This window comes from Python bivittatus, unplaced genomic scaffold (assembly GCF_059951505.1).
Source record: "Python bivittatus isolate LINGU-HERP-01145 unplaced genomic scaffold, Pbiv_v1 ctg000330_np1212, whole genome shotgun sequence".
NCBI classification, from domain to species: Eukaryota; Metazoa; Chordata; class Lepidosauria; order Squamata; family Pythonidae; genus Python; species Python bivittatus.
This window is the reverse complement of record NW_028277058.1, coordinates 21,366,821-21,383,233: the sequence shown is the minus strand read 5'-3', so window position 1 is coordinate 21,383,233 and position 16,413 is coordinate 21,366,821. Positions and strand designations below refer to the sequence as shown.

Below are 16,413 nucleotides of genomic sequence, written 5' to 3'. Positions count from 1 at the left end.
CTTCATTTCTTCATTCTATGTGCATCCTTGAATGGATTATTTAAAATATAGTCCTATTTACTCATTGAATTCCTTGTTATTCATTACATAGTAAGTGTTCAGGATGACTGTTGCAATCTCTTGAACAAAATTTCATTAACGTTTCACGTTTTAAACAATGTCATAGTGCTCTTGCTTGCATTGTCAAGTCTGACTTATATTTACAATGTGCTGTTGGCTGTTTGCCTGCTTGGGACAGACATGTCTGATAAATAAACATGACTGCATTTTAAAATATAACTCAGTATTCTGTACTATATGCATCCTTTGCAAAACAGGATGAGAAAATAATTCACTACTACAGGAAGAAACATATATTGAGAATGCAACATCAAAAGCTGCCATCTGCATTAAAACCATGTTTATATATAAGAATAGACTCATATCACTGATATCCAGAAATCAGTTTTCATTGTGACCAGCTCTACAAGTTTAATATCAAAGTCCATTCTAGATGTTCAATAAAGAGAATATCACTGGATATTGTTATCGTTCTTTTTAAAATTTAGTTTTATGGTTTATCATCTTTCAACCTGGCAAAGAATTCCATTTATTGTGCATGATATAAATGAATATTCACATTATCTTTTTCTAAATTTGCTGCATATTAATTTAATCATGTAGAATTGAGAATAATTGCTTTTAATTCATGGTCCCTCCTCCCAAGCTCAAAACTGACCTAGCACCTTTTTGCTCAAATGACATTAACTAATTTTAAAAGTTGAGCTTCTTTTTTCTCTCCTGGTTCTGCACTGCATCAGAACAAAGCTTGCCTTTCTTTTTCTCTTGCATTGCTGGAGTTTGTGGCAATCCATTCTTCTATTGATGGGAATTCTTACCTGTCCAGGCTACTGGGATCAAGCAAGCCATTCATTTTAAAGCAGTCACTCAGAAAACTTCAAGTAGCCTGGAGCTTTTCATACCCACTAATCTTTGTCAGAAAAAAGGGAGAAGCAGACACAACTCTTTTAGCCTGGGCTACTGTGCACTAAAGAGAACTTGCAAAGATCTGCAAAACGTTAGAACAGCCTGGATCAATCCCAGATGTATTTTCATATTGAATCCCTGGAGTCTGTCCGCATGGTTTAGGACCTTCTCCCCTCTTCCACAGTCCAGCCAAGCAGTAGAAAATCATGGTTATAGATATGGGAAAGCACTTGCAATTACAACATTATCAGTATGGTAGCATTACAGATTCAAATACTTTTAAATGCAATATAGTGATGGTGGCAAGCCAGCGGGAACCAACCTCCCTTCTTTCCACAGTGATACATTTCTTCCATTTTAAAACAGTGGCAGTTTATGAAACCACAATTAAGTCAAAGGAAGTAATATTTTTTTCTTTGATTTTCAGTTTTTATAAATCAGTGTTTTTTTTAAATTTGGAGATTGTAATTGCTTCTTTTACTGAATCTAGTACTTCACTGCTGAATGTTGTTTAACCTTATAGTTGTTTCTCACTGATGGTCACAGAAAATATAAAGCAGACAAGTTCTACATCAGACTCTTTTTTTAAATGGCATGAAACTTAGTTACATCAACTAAATTTAAGGAAGCTTTGTCATTTATTCTGCACAATGGTTGTTATCTGAAACCAAGTCCCAAATAATTCTTTTGGGAAAGGGGAGGGAAGAAAGAACAAATCTCTCCTCAAGTGAATTTTTCTCTGTATTGTTCTACTAATGGCACCTGTTGTAAAGTTATTGAGTAATAGCAGTACACGGAAAAACTGCTTGGAGCTTTGCCCATTCTGCTTTTGTTTGAGATGGTGATTTTTCAGCCTTAGAAAAGAAATCAGATACGTTTCTCTCAACAGTGCCATAACTAGCTCCAACAACATTGCTGGCTTTCTCCTTCAGAATTGTAGAAACAATCAAGTGCCTGCAAGTTCTACAGCACGTGGTATTCATATGCAGTTGTAGGAGAATGACTGGTGAGGCTCTGCCGAATAGTAGAATATACTGGGTTCAGATCATAAATGTTGCAGTAAATGGCCAGGATTCACACAAGAATGTTCCTAAATGTTCATAGAAGACAGTGAAGGTTTTGACTTCTTTTAAAGATAAAAAGTATATTATAATGGGATTGGGTGCCAGTCTAATACCAACTATTCAAGTCTCCAACTGGAGGAAAATTCAAAACAAAACACCTCAAAAAGAGGGAAAGTAATTGCACAGTACTCCTAAGAAAATAAATTTAATTCTGGCATTTTAAAGGGGAAACAAGAAGATGATCCATTTCTTTCCTGTAAACAAAATCATATTTTTAAAATTATAGATGGTTTTTTGTGACTCATCAGTAATTAGGGATCATAGACTATAGTATTGTGAAGAGATATGAACTCAAGTCCAAACACTTTGGTTATTTATATTTATATTTTTATGTTTATTTACAGTCCAAGACCAAATCACAAAATTTAAAATGCAGTACACCCTTAATACATGCATGTGTAACAATAGGTACATATACAGCATAAAGGAAGAAACCTTATAAAATAAACAATTAATTGAAGGCACCAAATAGTTTCTATTAGCTAAGGCTATAAATAAAATTTTTGCTACTGCCTTCAAAACACCTGGGTATTGATTGTTTAGTAAGAATACCTCAATCTCCTCATCATGAGTGGTGTTTATCAGATTCAAGAGCAGGTGTATTAGTTCTGATCACCAATGAGAGTACAGTGGGCATTTTAAAATGATGTGTGCTTTTCAACTTCTACTGTATGTTTGAGCAAATACATATTTGATCTTCATATGGAAGTTTGGCATATTGACCAGCTGTCACCCTAGTAGGGAGAGCATCTATATGGGCTAGGGAAAAGACCCTTCTATGTGGGGCATACAGAATCTTATAGAAGTAATTGGAGAGTATCCAAGGGTAGAGAGCAATTTGTCTGTAAGAGAGATGGGAAAGTTTGGATCTGTCTACCTGAACGTGGTTATTAAATTTATCCAGAATACCTGTGATGTTTCACTTGAGTTACAGTTGTGAAGGGTGAGGATTTGAAAGCATTTGCACATTCCTAATTTTATATTTGGTTACTGTAACCAAGTTTTATGTCTGTTGAGTGCTTTCCAACATTCCACTTGGGATCCTGTGTTTGATTAACTAGGTTTTGCAGCATTTTTTTTTTCTTTTAAAGCAAATCACTGAATGAGAAACCTAAGCTACACAGGGTCCTCTGATGCACAGTTAGCCTTGAGGGATGCTAAAAGCTAAAGAGTAAGGAAACAGTAATTAAAAGTGATTACAAGACGACTTAGTAGTCTGAAATATGAATGCGTGCGTCCTTGACACAGTCAGTGGGTTTTGGTTTTGATTATAACTTTACTTGCTATTTTAATAAACATGAGCCAGTATTCAAACTTCTAATATCCTGCTGCTTAACTATATCCAAATAGCAATCCAGTTTTTTAAACAACTGTTAACAAAATTAATTTGCAGAGCTCTGTCTTTGCTTAAAAAGGTTGCAGCCTCATGGTAACATTTTGAGGGTGCGTAGGGCTAGTAAGTGCATTTCAACTAAATGTTCCTGTATGCGCCAAAACTCACAGCTTTTTATGTTAACTGATGGTCAAAGTAAGTAGGAGAGAAACTCCCAGAAATATATCTAGTTTTCAGCTATGCCAGTCAAGAATACATTGATACATACAGCTCTTCCAGGAAGCGGAGTTTATGCAGAGAGTTCAAGGGCAGTTTAGAGATATTATTCATACTGAGGTCACTGTAAAGGAAGAAAAAAAAGACTGCAATATAACTGCAATATTAAGCTGATAAATTATACATCTTAAGGAATATGTTAACAACAAATATAAATATTTCTTGTCCCAGGGCTGATTTTATATGTAAAATATGACATGCTAGAGCATTCTTTTTCAAATTGTTTCAAATATTATAAATAATTATAATAATATTAATATTTTGCTATTATTGGCCTAATATAGCAGGGGAAAAAGAAGACAAAAAGAAAGGAAATTAAAATGCTATCATAGTTAATTTTTGGAGGGTAAGATATCCTAGATTGATTAAAATGGAAGACAAATTTTGCATCATATTAAAATATTTATTATATCTACATTTTTAAAGATAAAGTGAATTTCACCTAAGCCAGCTGTGCTGTTAAATATAACTCTACATATTTTGCATTATCTCACTATTCCAATATGTAAAAACTTATTTCAGATACACCACATTTCCTAGATGGATTCTGCACAGTTCATGTCACAGAAAACCAACAGCTTTTTCTAGGTCACTCAGCTTTAGTTGTATATAATATTCTGTTTAATTGGTTTCTTAAGAATTTAGTGTTTTTCCTACTCTATTTTAGAAAATGATATAACTTGATGATTAAATCACCTCTGACCATTTAGGACAAAATCCATGGGCACGCTATGCTGCATAATAAAAGGTCTCATGCCTTTCATTCAAGACCTCTTCTAATGTTTTTTGCCTGATCAGTCCAATTAAGTAATGGAATGCAAAATAAAATACTATTAGTGTATTTGCATGTGTATGGTGTGTGTGTATGTATATGTGTATATACATGTACACATGCATATACATATATATCTACATACTTGCACAGACATACAATCAAAATTAAGTATTGAAACCCACAGGCATTCACCCAGGGCCCAAGCCCACCAAAAGGCCCAATCAATCCACCATTTTATTTCCCCTTCTCTCTCCTTGATAAATGTTAACTGTACCAGTAAAAATAAATAATATCTTCAGGAAGGGTTGTTTCTGCACCCCCTATTTTAATTTCTCCATCACCACCACTACATCATCTTAATCATCAGAGCATCTCTGGAACAATGCTTTATGGGAACAACAGTTACATTGTGAGTTGATGCAAACTAGGGCTTGACAGGGTTTTTTTGTTTTTGTTTTTATGCTACTGGTTTCACTGAAATAATCTCATTATTTCAGTGAAATAAAGCAAGGAAATCCTGGTAGAATTTACATAACAATTGTCTGTTTATTATGTGACTTATCCCTGCCCAAACTCAGAGGGGCTCTAGATGGTTTACAGAAATACTAAACATACTAAAAACATACTAAAAACAATAACAATAAACAATAATAAATTACAATGATTACAGTCACTATATGGCAGCAGTTATGGTCCATCCAGTGCTGGTAATATCTAGGAGTGTGTCAATTATGCTGTTTAGTGAGACCTTCCAATCAAGAAACAATTTTCCATGCCTTAATTAAATCATGTCTAGGTTACTACTACTGCTGTCAATAAAAGCATCTGGATTTTCCACTGATACAAAATTCAACAGCTGAGTTATAGACTGGTTCAGGGTGTCATGATCATATGATACTGAAAGAACTATATGGTTACTGATTATTTTCTGAGCTTATTTCAAGATTCTAGTAATTTTTAGAGCCCTTGTCTTGTCTGTCTGGGGGGGACAACCTCTGCTGATGGTAATATATGCAGGGAAGACCTTTTGGTTTATAGTCCTGCATGCCAAAATCTGCTAGCCTGGCATGTGGGAAAGAACTTGCAGACGGTATCAAAAGATACCATTTTAATTTAACTCTTTAAAAATGATTTTAATATGAACAGGTATTATTGCCATATTGTTTATTGAATGGTTGTTTTTCTAATTCTGTATGCTAGCTTAGAATAATTATATCAGATGTTTAAAATATAAGAAAATAGAAGCATTAAAAAAAACCTCCAAGGTTTATAATACTGTTGTATCTTTGGGCTGGGAGGGAAGTAATCCAAAATGTATTGCTTAGTGAGGACTGTCATGTGCAATGACTATGTCTTGCCAACTGTTGAAGAAAAACAAAACAGACAACTAGGAGAAAGTTGAATATGATGGAGTATCTTTGAAAAGGTTATGATTGGCTAACTGGTAGTAATATATAAAATAAGGTAATTGTTATAATAGCAACTTTGTTTCTAGGAAAATGATAGTTTCCTAGAAAAAAATAATAAAATGAACTTAACTATGTGAGCTAAATGGAAATATTTACATTTAAGTTACTGATTATATTAGATAAATTCAGCCTTTAAAACCTATGTATTCTTCTTCAGTTGGCCATGTTACTCATTAGTCAAAAATGGTACTTATTCAATATGGGATATATAACAGGGAAATGCCTCATCAATACATAAATCTTTATCTTGTAGGAGGTTATTATAAGCAGTTGAGCTACTGCATACATCTTCAATTCTTACAAGAATCTAAAATTGCATCAAGGCAACAGTTTTAAATGTGTAATTATATTTTTTTACTAAATCACAGTTGCAACTTTAACAACATACAATTATTTAGGAACTCTTGGGAATAATTCTTTGATGATTATGCACCTGCAGGTAGAACTGTAATGTTCATTTCTAAGCCTGGAAGGTTTTTTTAAACTTCTTTATTTCATGTAATCATATGTTCCAAGATAGTTGAGTCCTTTTTCTCTTACTCTAAATTAGAAGTGTAATCTCATGGAAACAACAGCTCTTATTTCAAAACATTCTTTAAAAAGAAAAAATATATGGCATATAATGATAATCATAACACACATAAACCATATCAGATTAGTATAGAAGTAGCTCTAGGCTACTTACAATTAATTAACAAACTAATTTTAAAAACAAAGAAAAGAAAATCAGTAAACCGGTAATGGGAAAACAGCATTAAACACTTTATCAGAGAACACATGCTAAATACAAATCATGTTTTTTCATGTACTGTTATATTTGCCTTGTCATTAATAATGGTTATAACTAATTTGGATTAACTTTTAATCACACCTGCCAAAATTGTTTTGTAAGTTATAGCTGATATTAACACTGCAAATCCACTATTAAATCATAGTTCTAAAAGTGAAAAGAAGTCACATTACATAGAGTGTATTTGAGTGAGCAATATATGAGTTTTCTATGTGCTTACTCATATGATAAAGATATTTTCTAAAGTGTTTTCCCTAGACTCACCCTAGGACTTAAGAAGATCTCAGGTAGAAGCTTACACTCTGAGCCACTTTGTTGTACAGTACTAGTTACTATGCTGAACTATGTAGTACAGCTACAGTATTTATTCATTAATTTTGTACTTTCTCCAAAGAAATAACAGTAGCTGGGGTAGTCCTGTTCTTGACACTGTGAGACTGTACTGACACTATGCTGTCTGGAACAGGCCCTCAATAGGGCAAGGTCTTTGAAAATTCTTTCAGTACTGAGTGGCAATACTAGTTTTCATTTATTTTACATTTACTGCTCCCACGCCAGCTGCTGAAGGATATTTTACTCTGTTATATGGCAGTGATGATGGCCTTGTTGTGAATGGGCCAGTCATGATTTTTCATCCTAAGATCACTGAGCTTTATAACTAAATGTGATTGGAACCAGAGTCTCCATGAACACCAACTAATGGACTGGGACAACAGCGCCTTTCACAATTGTCCATGCTGCCTAAGCTCTTGAAAGTTGTAATTCAAAATCCGTTTACTTTTTCAAGGGAGATCCAAGCAAATCTTTTCTCTTCATTTATTGCTTGGAAAAAGGATATTTCATTATGTTTGCAGTATTTTAATATAAAATAAAATCTTGCTCCTCTTTCTCTTCTTTTAATGAATCATAGAGAATTTCCACATATCTGTATCCTAACATAAAAGGGGGTGTTTTGTGATGTTGAGTTTATGGTATGAGTTCCTTTCCAATGGTTAAACACTGGTAATGAAAATTCCCATTTCAGTACTGTTCTTAAGGAGTTAAAAAGAGACTAGCCCTAAAACAATTTTGCAAAGTTATCAACTATAACATAATATTGAAGGTGTAAAGTTAATTTGGGAACAATTCAAGACATTCATGTCAAAACATCTAGTTGTCTATTTATCAGCATCACTACTGAAGAAGAAACATAACAACATAATTGAGCAATTGTCAGTTCAAGACTCTTGAATTCAATAATAAATATAACAGACCATGACAAATAGACAGATTTCAACAACTCATTAAAGAATGTCTCTACCAAGCTTTTGTGGCAAGTGTCTTATTTGCAAGACAAATGCTGAGTTGAAATAACAGCCAATGAATACCACTGGAAAAATGGCTATGTACATAAGGTGACTGCTAAATCTTTTCCTTCTTAATGAACCTTTTAATCTAGGTATTATCTAAATTGGGGGGGGGGGACCTTTAGTGGTCTTATACTGTATACAGATTAATGAGAAATGCTGAGATTCAGAGTTGGGTGATTGGAAGTTTCCAAGATTTACTGCTGGTTGACCAATGTCATTTAGGTTTCAAAGCCATCAATAACCTATTGAAAACTATTTAAAAAGAAACTTTTCCCCAGTATAGAAAGGGGCAGCTCTGAAATATCTCAGTGATTGTTCCACAATTGTATCCATATCCTTCGCTAACTTCCTTCGATATTTGAAATACTAAAATGGATGGCCTTGAAAAATGGAGGGTATGTCCTTTTTAAAAGACATTTGTGTATCACTGACTATGCCAATCCACTATTGTGTAACCATAAGAATTGAGTAGAATAGTTGCTAGGGAAAAAATTGTAACCTGGTCAACTTTTCAATAGTCTTTTTGCTGATAGTTTTGTTTTTTTTTTCAATGTAGGAGCTGGAAATGCCAAAATAAAATATGTCAATAATTTGATGGATGTGAAGCACTAGGCACAATCTTTAATCTGTATAAAATCTGAGGAGATATTTTTCAATCGCTTAACAACGAATAGGATTTTAAAGTAGCTGCCAATGTGGCATAATAATCAAAGTTACAGACTGAGACTGGGAAGATCAAAGTTAAGCTTCTGCTGAACTATAACTTGCATGATTCTGGATTATTTCTTATCTCAGGGATTCACAACATGTGCATGTGTGCTTTTGGGTATCCAGTAGACTTTCTCCTCCCTCTGACTATCCCTTCTCTGAATAGCTGCTTTTATTTTTTTCAATGAGAAACTGGCACATTACCAAATCTCCAGCATCATCTTTGTAGGTGTTTTTTTGAATGTGTATCTCCCTGCCTAGCAGTATCCATTTGGATATTGGCAGAGACCTCTGGACAGAAGCCATTTGGGTACTGTTGGATGCTGTTGTTGCTCCTGTTGGATGCTGGAGGTAGTAGCTAGAAGCTGCTGCTGTTCCTGACCCTGGAGTTGCTGCCATTGGTGGTAGTGAAGGCTGCTGGCCACTGCTTTAGTGTTGCTCCCAGCCCTGCTTCTGGAGGCCACCACTGTAGGCTGCCATTGGCCTCATTCCCCCAATATCTCACACAGGGGGCTGCTCTAGCCTATGTAGACTAGATCAATTAACCCTCTCCCACAAAGGCTACCAAGAAGAACAGGAAAAAAAGATAAAAGAGCCCTACCATTGCACACCATGTTGCAGGAGTCCACCCTAGGGAAAGACCTACCCCCTTGAGCTCCAGAACACTAGGCTCAAAAAAGATGTAGCTCCAGAAGTGCCTACCTGACTATTCCAGCTTAGTGCATAAAGCAACAGCGATATAACTAACCCCACCGGGGAAAGAATGATTGGCCCAGGTGAGTGAGCCAAGTTCAACACTTCAGCTTCACTCCCCTCCACCAGACTACTCAAAACCCAGAGGATGTCAAGGCTCATTCAGCCTCCTCAATCAGGGGAGGTTTGGAAGACATTCTAGCCAGTCCACTAACACAGATCTCAGTATACAAAGCTAAGGCCAGCTGCAATTCTGTGACAGAGGCCAATGGGGATTTCCCTGATGATCTTGTGGGCAAATTGGTTGAAGGACTTGTCCACTGCTGGCAGGAGGTGGCATCTCAGACCTTTGATGAAATTGTCCACAAGTGGCTTTTCTCTGCCAGCCAATCTTGTTTATTGGTTTGCTGAGGACTTCTGGGAGATGAACTGGCAGAAATTCTATATGAAGCCCCTGGCAAAGAGAATCTGACCATTTGGAGTCCAGTATCATAATTATGGTGATGACACCCAAGTATACATCATGACTTCAGGCTTCACTGGAGATCCTGTTGAAGTCTTGTTCAGTGTCTGTAGGCTGTGAGACTCTATCAGTCCTTAAAGGTAGAGTAGATAAAGAAACCAACACTATGTAAGCCAGTACTACTTTTATTGTAACAACTATAGTAACAGAATCTTTCAAGTTTGAATGTGCTTTCCCCTCCCTCCCTTTATCTTCATGTGTACTAGGGAGGGGCCTGTCTCAGACATTTACTCAAGCCGCTTTTATCTGACCATTGCCTTGATAGTGGCTCTTCTTCCTGTCCTTCAAGGCCATTCTCTCTGCCCTCTACAGGATGTGATGGAACAGGTTAAATTGAACCCTAGCCAGGGTTCTCTGTTTTTGTTTCTGGATGGGATTGCACTACCCCTGAAGGAGCAGGAACACAATTTGGTGGTCCTTTTGAACTTGCAGCTCCTGGTGGATCAGCAAGCAGAGGTCATGGCCAGAGGGTCCTTTGCCCAGCTTTGGCTGGAGTGTCAGCTGTGGCCCTATTTGGGATGGGAAGATCTGACTCCAGGGGTTCACTCCATCATCACCACCCAATTAGGCAATGATCTGTAGATGAGGCTGCCTTTAAAGACCACCTGGAAGTTTCAGTTGGTGCAGAATGAATTTGCCTCGGTATTCATGGATACTCATGGGTGCTTACTAATGGGCACATGTTATACCTGGCTTCCTATTAGCTTTTGGGTGCAATTTAAACTGCTAGTTTTAACCTATATAGCCCTTTGTAGCTTAGTGCTGGGTTACCTACAGGACCACATCTCCTCAATAAACTTGGCCCAATCACTTTGATCACACTGGGAAAAACAGATGGTTGTCCCTCATTTGGGGGAGGGGGGGGGCAAAGCCTGGAAACATTGCTTTTCCATGATGGGGATCCACCTGTCTCCTATTGGGAATCCATCTGATCTCCTGTTGGGGATCTACCTGTCTCCAACATTATCTGTCTTCCAGAAAAAGATTATTTTTTTGTTTGATTCTGTGCTCTGCTTCTTACTGTGAGTTTCCAAGCATTTTCTATGATTGAAGTGGGATATAAATCTGATTAATAAATATCTTGTTAGTGTTTGACATTCAGTTTTGATTCTACCTGTCATTTCTTACAATCCTGCTATTCATACAATATACAGTATTTGCTACATAAAGATGTGGCAACAATATACATGCTTGTTTCATTCCCTTTCCTATTAGAACTGGATCTAGTCAATAAAGTAAAAGTAACCTCTTCGTTATACTGTCTTCTTCTCTCCATTATCCATCTTAGGTTTAACTCACTGTATCTTCCTCTGCCTTTTCTGAAAACTGACTGTTTATTTCTCTCTTTATATATGATCTTATTTGTAAATTCTTAAGCAGAACTTTGCTTGCATGAGGAATCAGTGCAGTGGTTCAGAATCTGCACATTTTTTACATCTCCCTTCATCTCAACCAATCTCTTAGCCATAGTCTTCTTACACATTCAGTGACATAGAACTGTTCCTCTCGCTTCATGTTTCTGGTTTGCTAAAATGTTTTTCCTACTTTCCAGTTGTATAGCAGCAGTGGCTCAGCAGTACGGCCTGCCCTTTTCTGGCCTGACTACAGACTAAAGTTTGAATCCATCAGCTTGTAGCTGAAAAACCCCTGGATTATGCTATAATTAGTAACCTTTGTAGAAAAGGGAGAGAGGGATAAAACTAGTTTCCTGGAAGACTGAGTAGTGACATAAAGGGTCCTTGAATTGCCTCCAGAACCAATGCCAGCACATACACTCATGACCATACCTTTCCAGACCCTACAGTGTTATACTTTTTATAGATTACTCATATTAAAAAGACCAACCTGTAGGCCTGTAACTTAAGCAATCATGTATTATTTAATTGAAAAATTAGAAACACTGAAAGTAATAATTAGTTTGCATATTTTTCTCAAAACTAAATGTGTAACTGCTCATGATTTATTTCCTGCAGGCCATTGACCAAATACAATGAAAATCTGACACCTGAATTTTCTTTTGTTAAGTTTTCTTGATAATTTATTGCTCACTACATTAAGTCCTTTGATTTCTTTTTGTTCCTGGTCATGTTAAGCATACCAATCCAAGTGCCATAGTCAATGTATTAGCTTGGTTAGTTAATACATTGCCAATGTATTAAATACCTGAGCAAAGGCAGTTTGTGCTTCTGAACACACCTTGGCTTTGAGTGATGAATCTCATATTTTAGGAAACCCGCAGCCTCTTTCAGAATAGGTTGCCTGTTCAGTTTCTAATCTTCAAAACTACACATCCCAAAGACCTCCATTTTGTCTAGATTGATTTTATGTTTATTGCCCTTATTCAACAATCCATTTCCTCCATGCACTGATCCAGCAGCCACGGATCTTATTTAACTCTGATGAAAATGAGAAATAAAACTCCTGTTGTCAGCATATGACAATGTTGCACCCAATGTTGCATCCAACTAGTCTTGGTAATGCCTTCCTATAGATGATAAAACATATAGAGGACACAGTAGAACTATATGAAATTCCACAACATAATGACCAATCCAACTGATAAAACTCAAACATGCCACGCCTTGAACCCAAACAGAGTTCCTCTTTATCATTTCATTTGGAAACTAATCCTTGGAATTTCAGCACCAAAAATAGTGTCCTAATAATTTCCTAATTGATTGCATATATAATCTGAGGCTTCCATTTGACCCTTTCTTTCAAATCTATTTATTTGCACTTTCCTATCTTTTCTATTAGAATCCTGGCCAAACAAGCAGATTTCTGAAGCAACTAATAATTCATGTTAGGTGTTGTACTTAACCAAGAGTGCTATTTCCTTAAAACATGTAGTTTTAGGTAGAGAAAGGGTTGGTTTCTTGGTTCCCCAACCTTGTGTGGATCATACCATAACTCTAGTTCTGTTATGAAAGTTTTCTTGTTTCACTCTGTTACACCCTGCCTAAAGCCATGTATAGCTTGCTGACTAGAAAATATGTGCCATTTATGATATAAATGGCATTTGATTGGCTTTACTGGCACATTACAGAAGAGAGGAAGAATTGCATTGATACCCCTAAACATCTGTATTGATTTACCCATTATAGAGTAGTTGTTTGAATTTCCACCTTGGAGTAGTTTCCGTGATCCAAAAACAATTAGTTCTTAATTTACCATTCTTCTTTATCTTCTTCTGTAATCTTTATCTTCTTTACAAGCTAAAGAATCTATCCAGTCTTTAGCTCCTTTCTCACAAAGTGTATTAGTAGGTACTCAGGAAATTCAGTGTCCACAGGGAGTTGCTAGGCAGTGGTAATATACCTCAAGGAGATTCTTTGTGCCTTAAAGTTTCAACTGGTAGTTCCCTTAGCCAGAACATGCTTTTGTGTGAGTGCAGGACATGTATGAAGCATTTTTCATCTACTGAGGCTGTTGAAGGGAGTCTCAAAAGGGAGGAAAAATAAAATAAGTAGGTCACTTCACTTTTGAAAGCAAGGGGGGCACATTGCTTCATGAAGCAGCTTTGAAGGGATGTTTTGTATATATCTTTGTTGTAGTGAAATATCATTTTAAGTTTTGCATACACCTAGATTTCACCCTTTTGAACAAGAATTGTTGGAAAGAAAGAGCTGAAATATCTGTGAGTTCTTCCTATGGCTCTATAAGACAATAATAAAACATACTGTTACATGCTAACATAGTACCCACAGCCCAGGATAACAGAGATCATTGCTGAAGAATGAAAGTCACCAGCAGGCAAAACTGAATCATAAAAATGGAAATGGCATCAAATTGTCTATGGCAGTAAAAAAAATTGAGTATATTTTACATGTCTTTAGTTTGCAGAGCTTTGAATTATAACTACTACAAATAAACTATATGATACTATAAACGTGTTTGTTCAGTAAATCCACATTTCAGTCAGTGATACTTGGTAAAATCTAGTAAGATGAGTTTAAACTACATTTAGGCAAAGAAAATCTTAGACTTGGAAAAGAATCCTTTTAGTACAGGAATACAGTTGCTTCATTCTGCTATAGAACATAATTTAAACTCATAGAAACAAGATAATGCTCTATTGAAAAGTTGTTTTAATTGCATGATAGAAATCCCAGTTTGAACTCCATCTTTAGCTAGGTTTCCTATGTTAGCAACGTAATTTGAACACTACTCCATTAGAACCCACATTTAAAATTTATCTTTTCCATTCCATGTTCTTCTTAAAAATATAGAATTATTGGCTCGCCACTTACTGTTATTGGACTATAGCAAAATTAACTCCATCTTCTTGAGTATTGGGCAGATCATAAAGGAATAGAATGTAGTAGTAAAATATTCATACCTTGTTTTTCTCTACAAAACATAGGCTATGTCAAATATGTAGGTATTTTCCATGGTCAGGCTATAGGCTCTATTTCTAACAAATGTTGTGGCTACACAGCTACTGAAGTTCTGTAATTAATCCATTATGCAGGAAAAAAATAAGGAATCTGTAATCAAAAATTTGATTAAATATCTAGATATCTCTTTCCCTAACTGCATTTTCTGAATGTGGATGTAATTTATTTGGCAAGAATTTAACTGTTTTATTCCACCACAATGGTAAAATAAGGATTCCAGATCAGGAATTAAAAAAGTGTTAGTGCATTTGTTTGAGTGAAGATATGAGTTCACTTCAGTATGACCTTATTCCAACATATAAAATAATTGTGCTTTACCTTCCAAGAATTGATGTAATATTGTAAAATGTGGTTTTGTTAACTTCTTCAAAAAGCTCAGTTTTATTCAACCTCGCATGATTTATTCTGCGAATGTATCTCACTCTTTCCTATTCATAAAGTTCAGCAATATATTTCTTCATGAACACTTTTTGGAAACCTTGTACTAGAGATACAGCAGAGGCACATTTGCCATGCCGTTCATTCATCTACTGTCAATTGCTATACCTTAATAGTAGATATTATATTTAGATCCATTTCAACCTCAGAATGCAGCTGCTAATTTAAAAATAAAATGGTTGCCTTCTTTCACTTCAGCAGACAAAATTCCAAACAGCAATTGAGGGTTCCCTTTATTTCAGCCGCTAGCGCCTGCCGACTTAAGACAACAGAGTTGAATAACAATGCAACTGCAACATTTTACAGTGTTGCTGTTAGCTCTCCATTGAGACTGAAGGTGTTAATTAGGAATCAAAGAGTGTAAGTGGTCACTGCATATTTCATAAGAAAAATAAATCTAATAAAAGGATACATCACTAACATGCCCTTAAGACCCTCTGATCACAAGCTTTAATGCAGTCTTGTCAGACAGGCTGAAAATATTTTTCCATCTTTTAAAATAATTTATTTGGGTTCTCCTGAAGCTATCTGAATGGGTTAATATGTAATAATGGTTTACTGTGCTGGTGAAAATTAATGCTTTTTATAATAACACAAACTTATTTGCCTTGTTAAAACATGCTGTTCAAAATTCTGTTGCATGTTTCTCTAACACTGTGTTTATTCATATTGGATGTTTAAATTCTTAGAATATACAGCATTTAAAATAATGGCATTCAGAACAATGGATATGTAATTATAGTTTTGTTTCCAATAAAATATGAAAAGGTCTCATGTAGAGTGATGCTTGTGTTTAAGTAGATTTACATTTCAAATTTAGTATAGCTATTTATATATTCCATATTCAAAGATATCAGCATGAAGTTATTTTTTTTAATCTACCATCAAAGGAGGAAGGGGGGGGGGAAGAAGAGGAAGAGGAGAAGGAGGAAGAGGAGGAGGAGGAGGAAGAGGAAGACTTTCAGCATTGCAAGAAAATGTGTTTATTCTTGGCTGTCCCAATCATGGCAATACGTTAATTCTGCTAGCAAGAGAAACCCTGGTTGTTGATTTAAATCTAATGAGTTAAATGAATTTCCAAGACAGGCTGCTAAGTTGTCTGGACCATAAACAAACAATACAGTTTAATTTTATTTATATCAGAAACATTTGTACTGAATTCACAGTGAAGTTTCAGAAAACAAAACTTAATGCATAATTTGGTGCGTATTTATACTCCTTTGTTATAAAAGATTAAGCACAAAGCCTGTGTATATATCTAGTAAGCAGAGGTATTAAAGAAATACTGATAGTTAGCAATATAAGTATAGAAAATATAGACAACACTTGGGCAGAATGAAAAATTAAACAAATAATTAGGCTGATATGAAGCTCTTTGGCAGATCTTAACATCAGTGGAACCTGGCTAACTTTATTTGTGCTAACCATAGCTCAGTGATTATGTAATTGTTGCATTTGTGTGTGTGTGTCTGTGTTTTCCAAATGCTACTTCCACTATTCATCAGGAGCATTTGCAGTGGTGAGGTAAAAGCCAAATTTAGACCATAGAAATGTTACGTGAATGGTGCAGCA

The 16,413-nt window shown here is 35.6% G+C and overlaps 1 protein-coding gene across 2 annotated transcripts in view; it reads right to left on the bottom strand.

Moving 5' to 3' along the window:
- Positions 1 to 16,413, bottom strand: part of LGR5 (leucine rich repeat containing G protein-coupled receptor 5) — a 64,208-nt gene that overhangs the window by 37,390 nt on the left and 10,405 nt on the right. For both annotated transcript variants that reach the window (XM_007422939.4, XM_088141818.1), the window contains exon 2: positions 3,692 to 3,763. In XM_007422939.4, the coding sequence (XP_007423001.1) occupies positions 3,692 to 3,763 (72 nt within the window). The remainder of the gene's footprint in view (positions 1 to 3,691; positions 3,764 to 16,413) is intronic.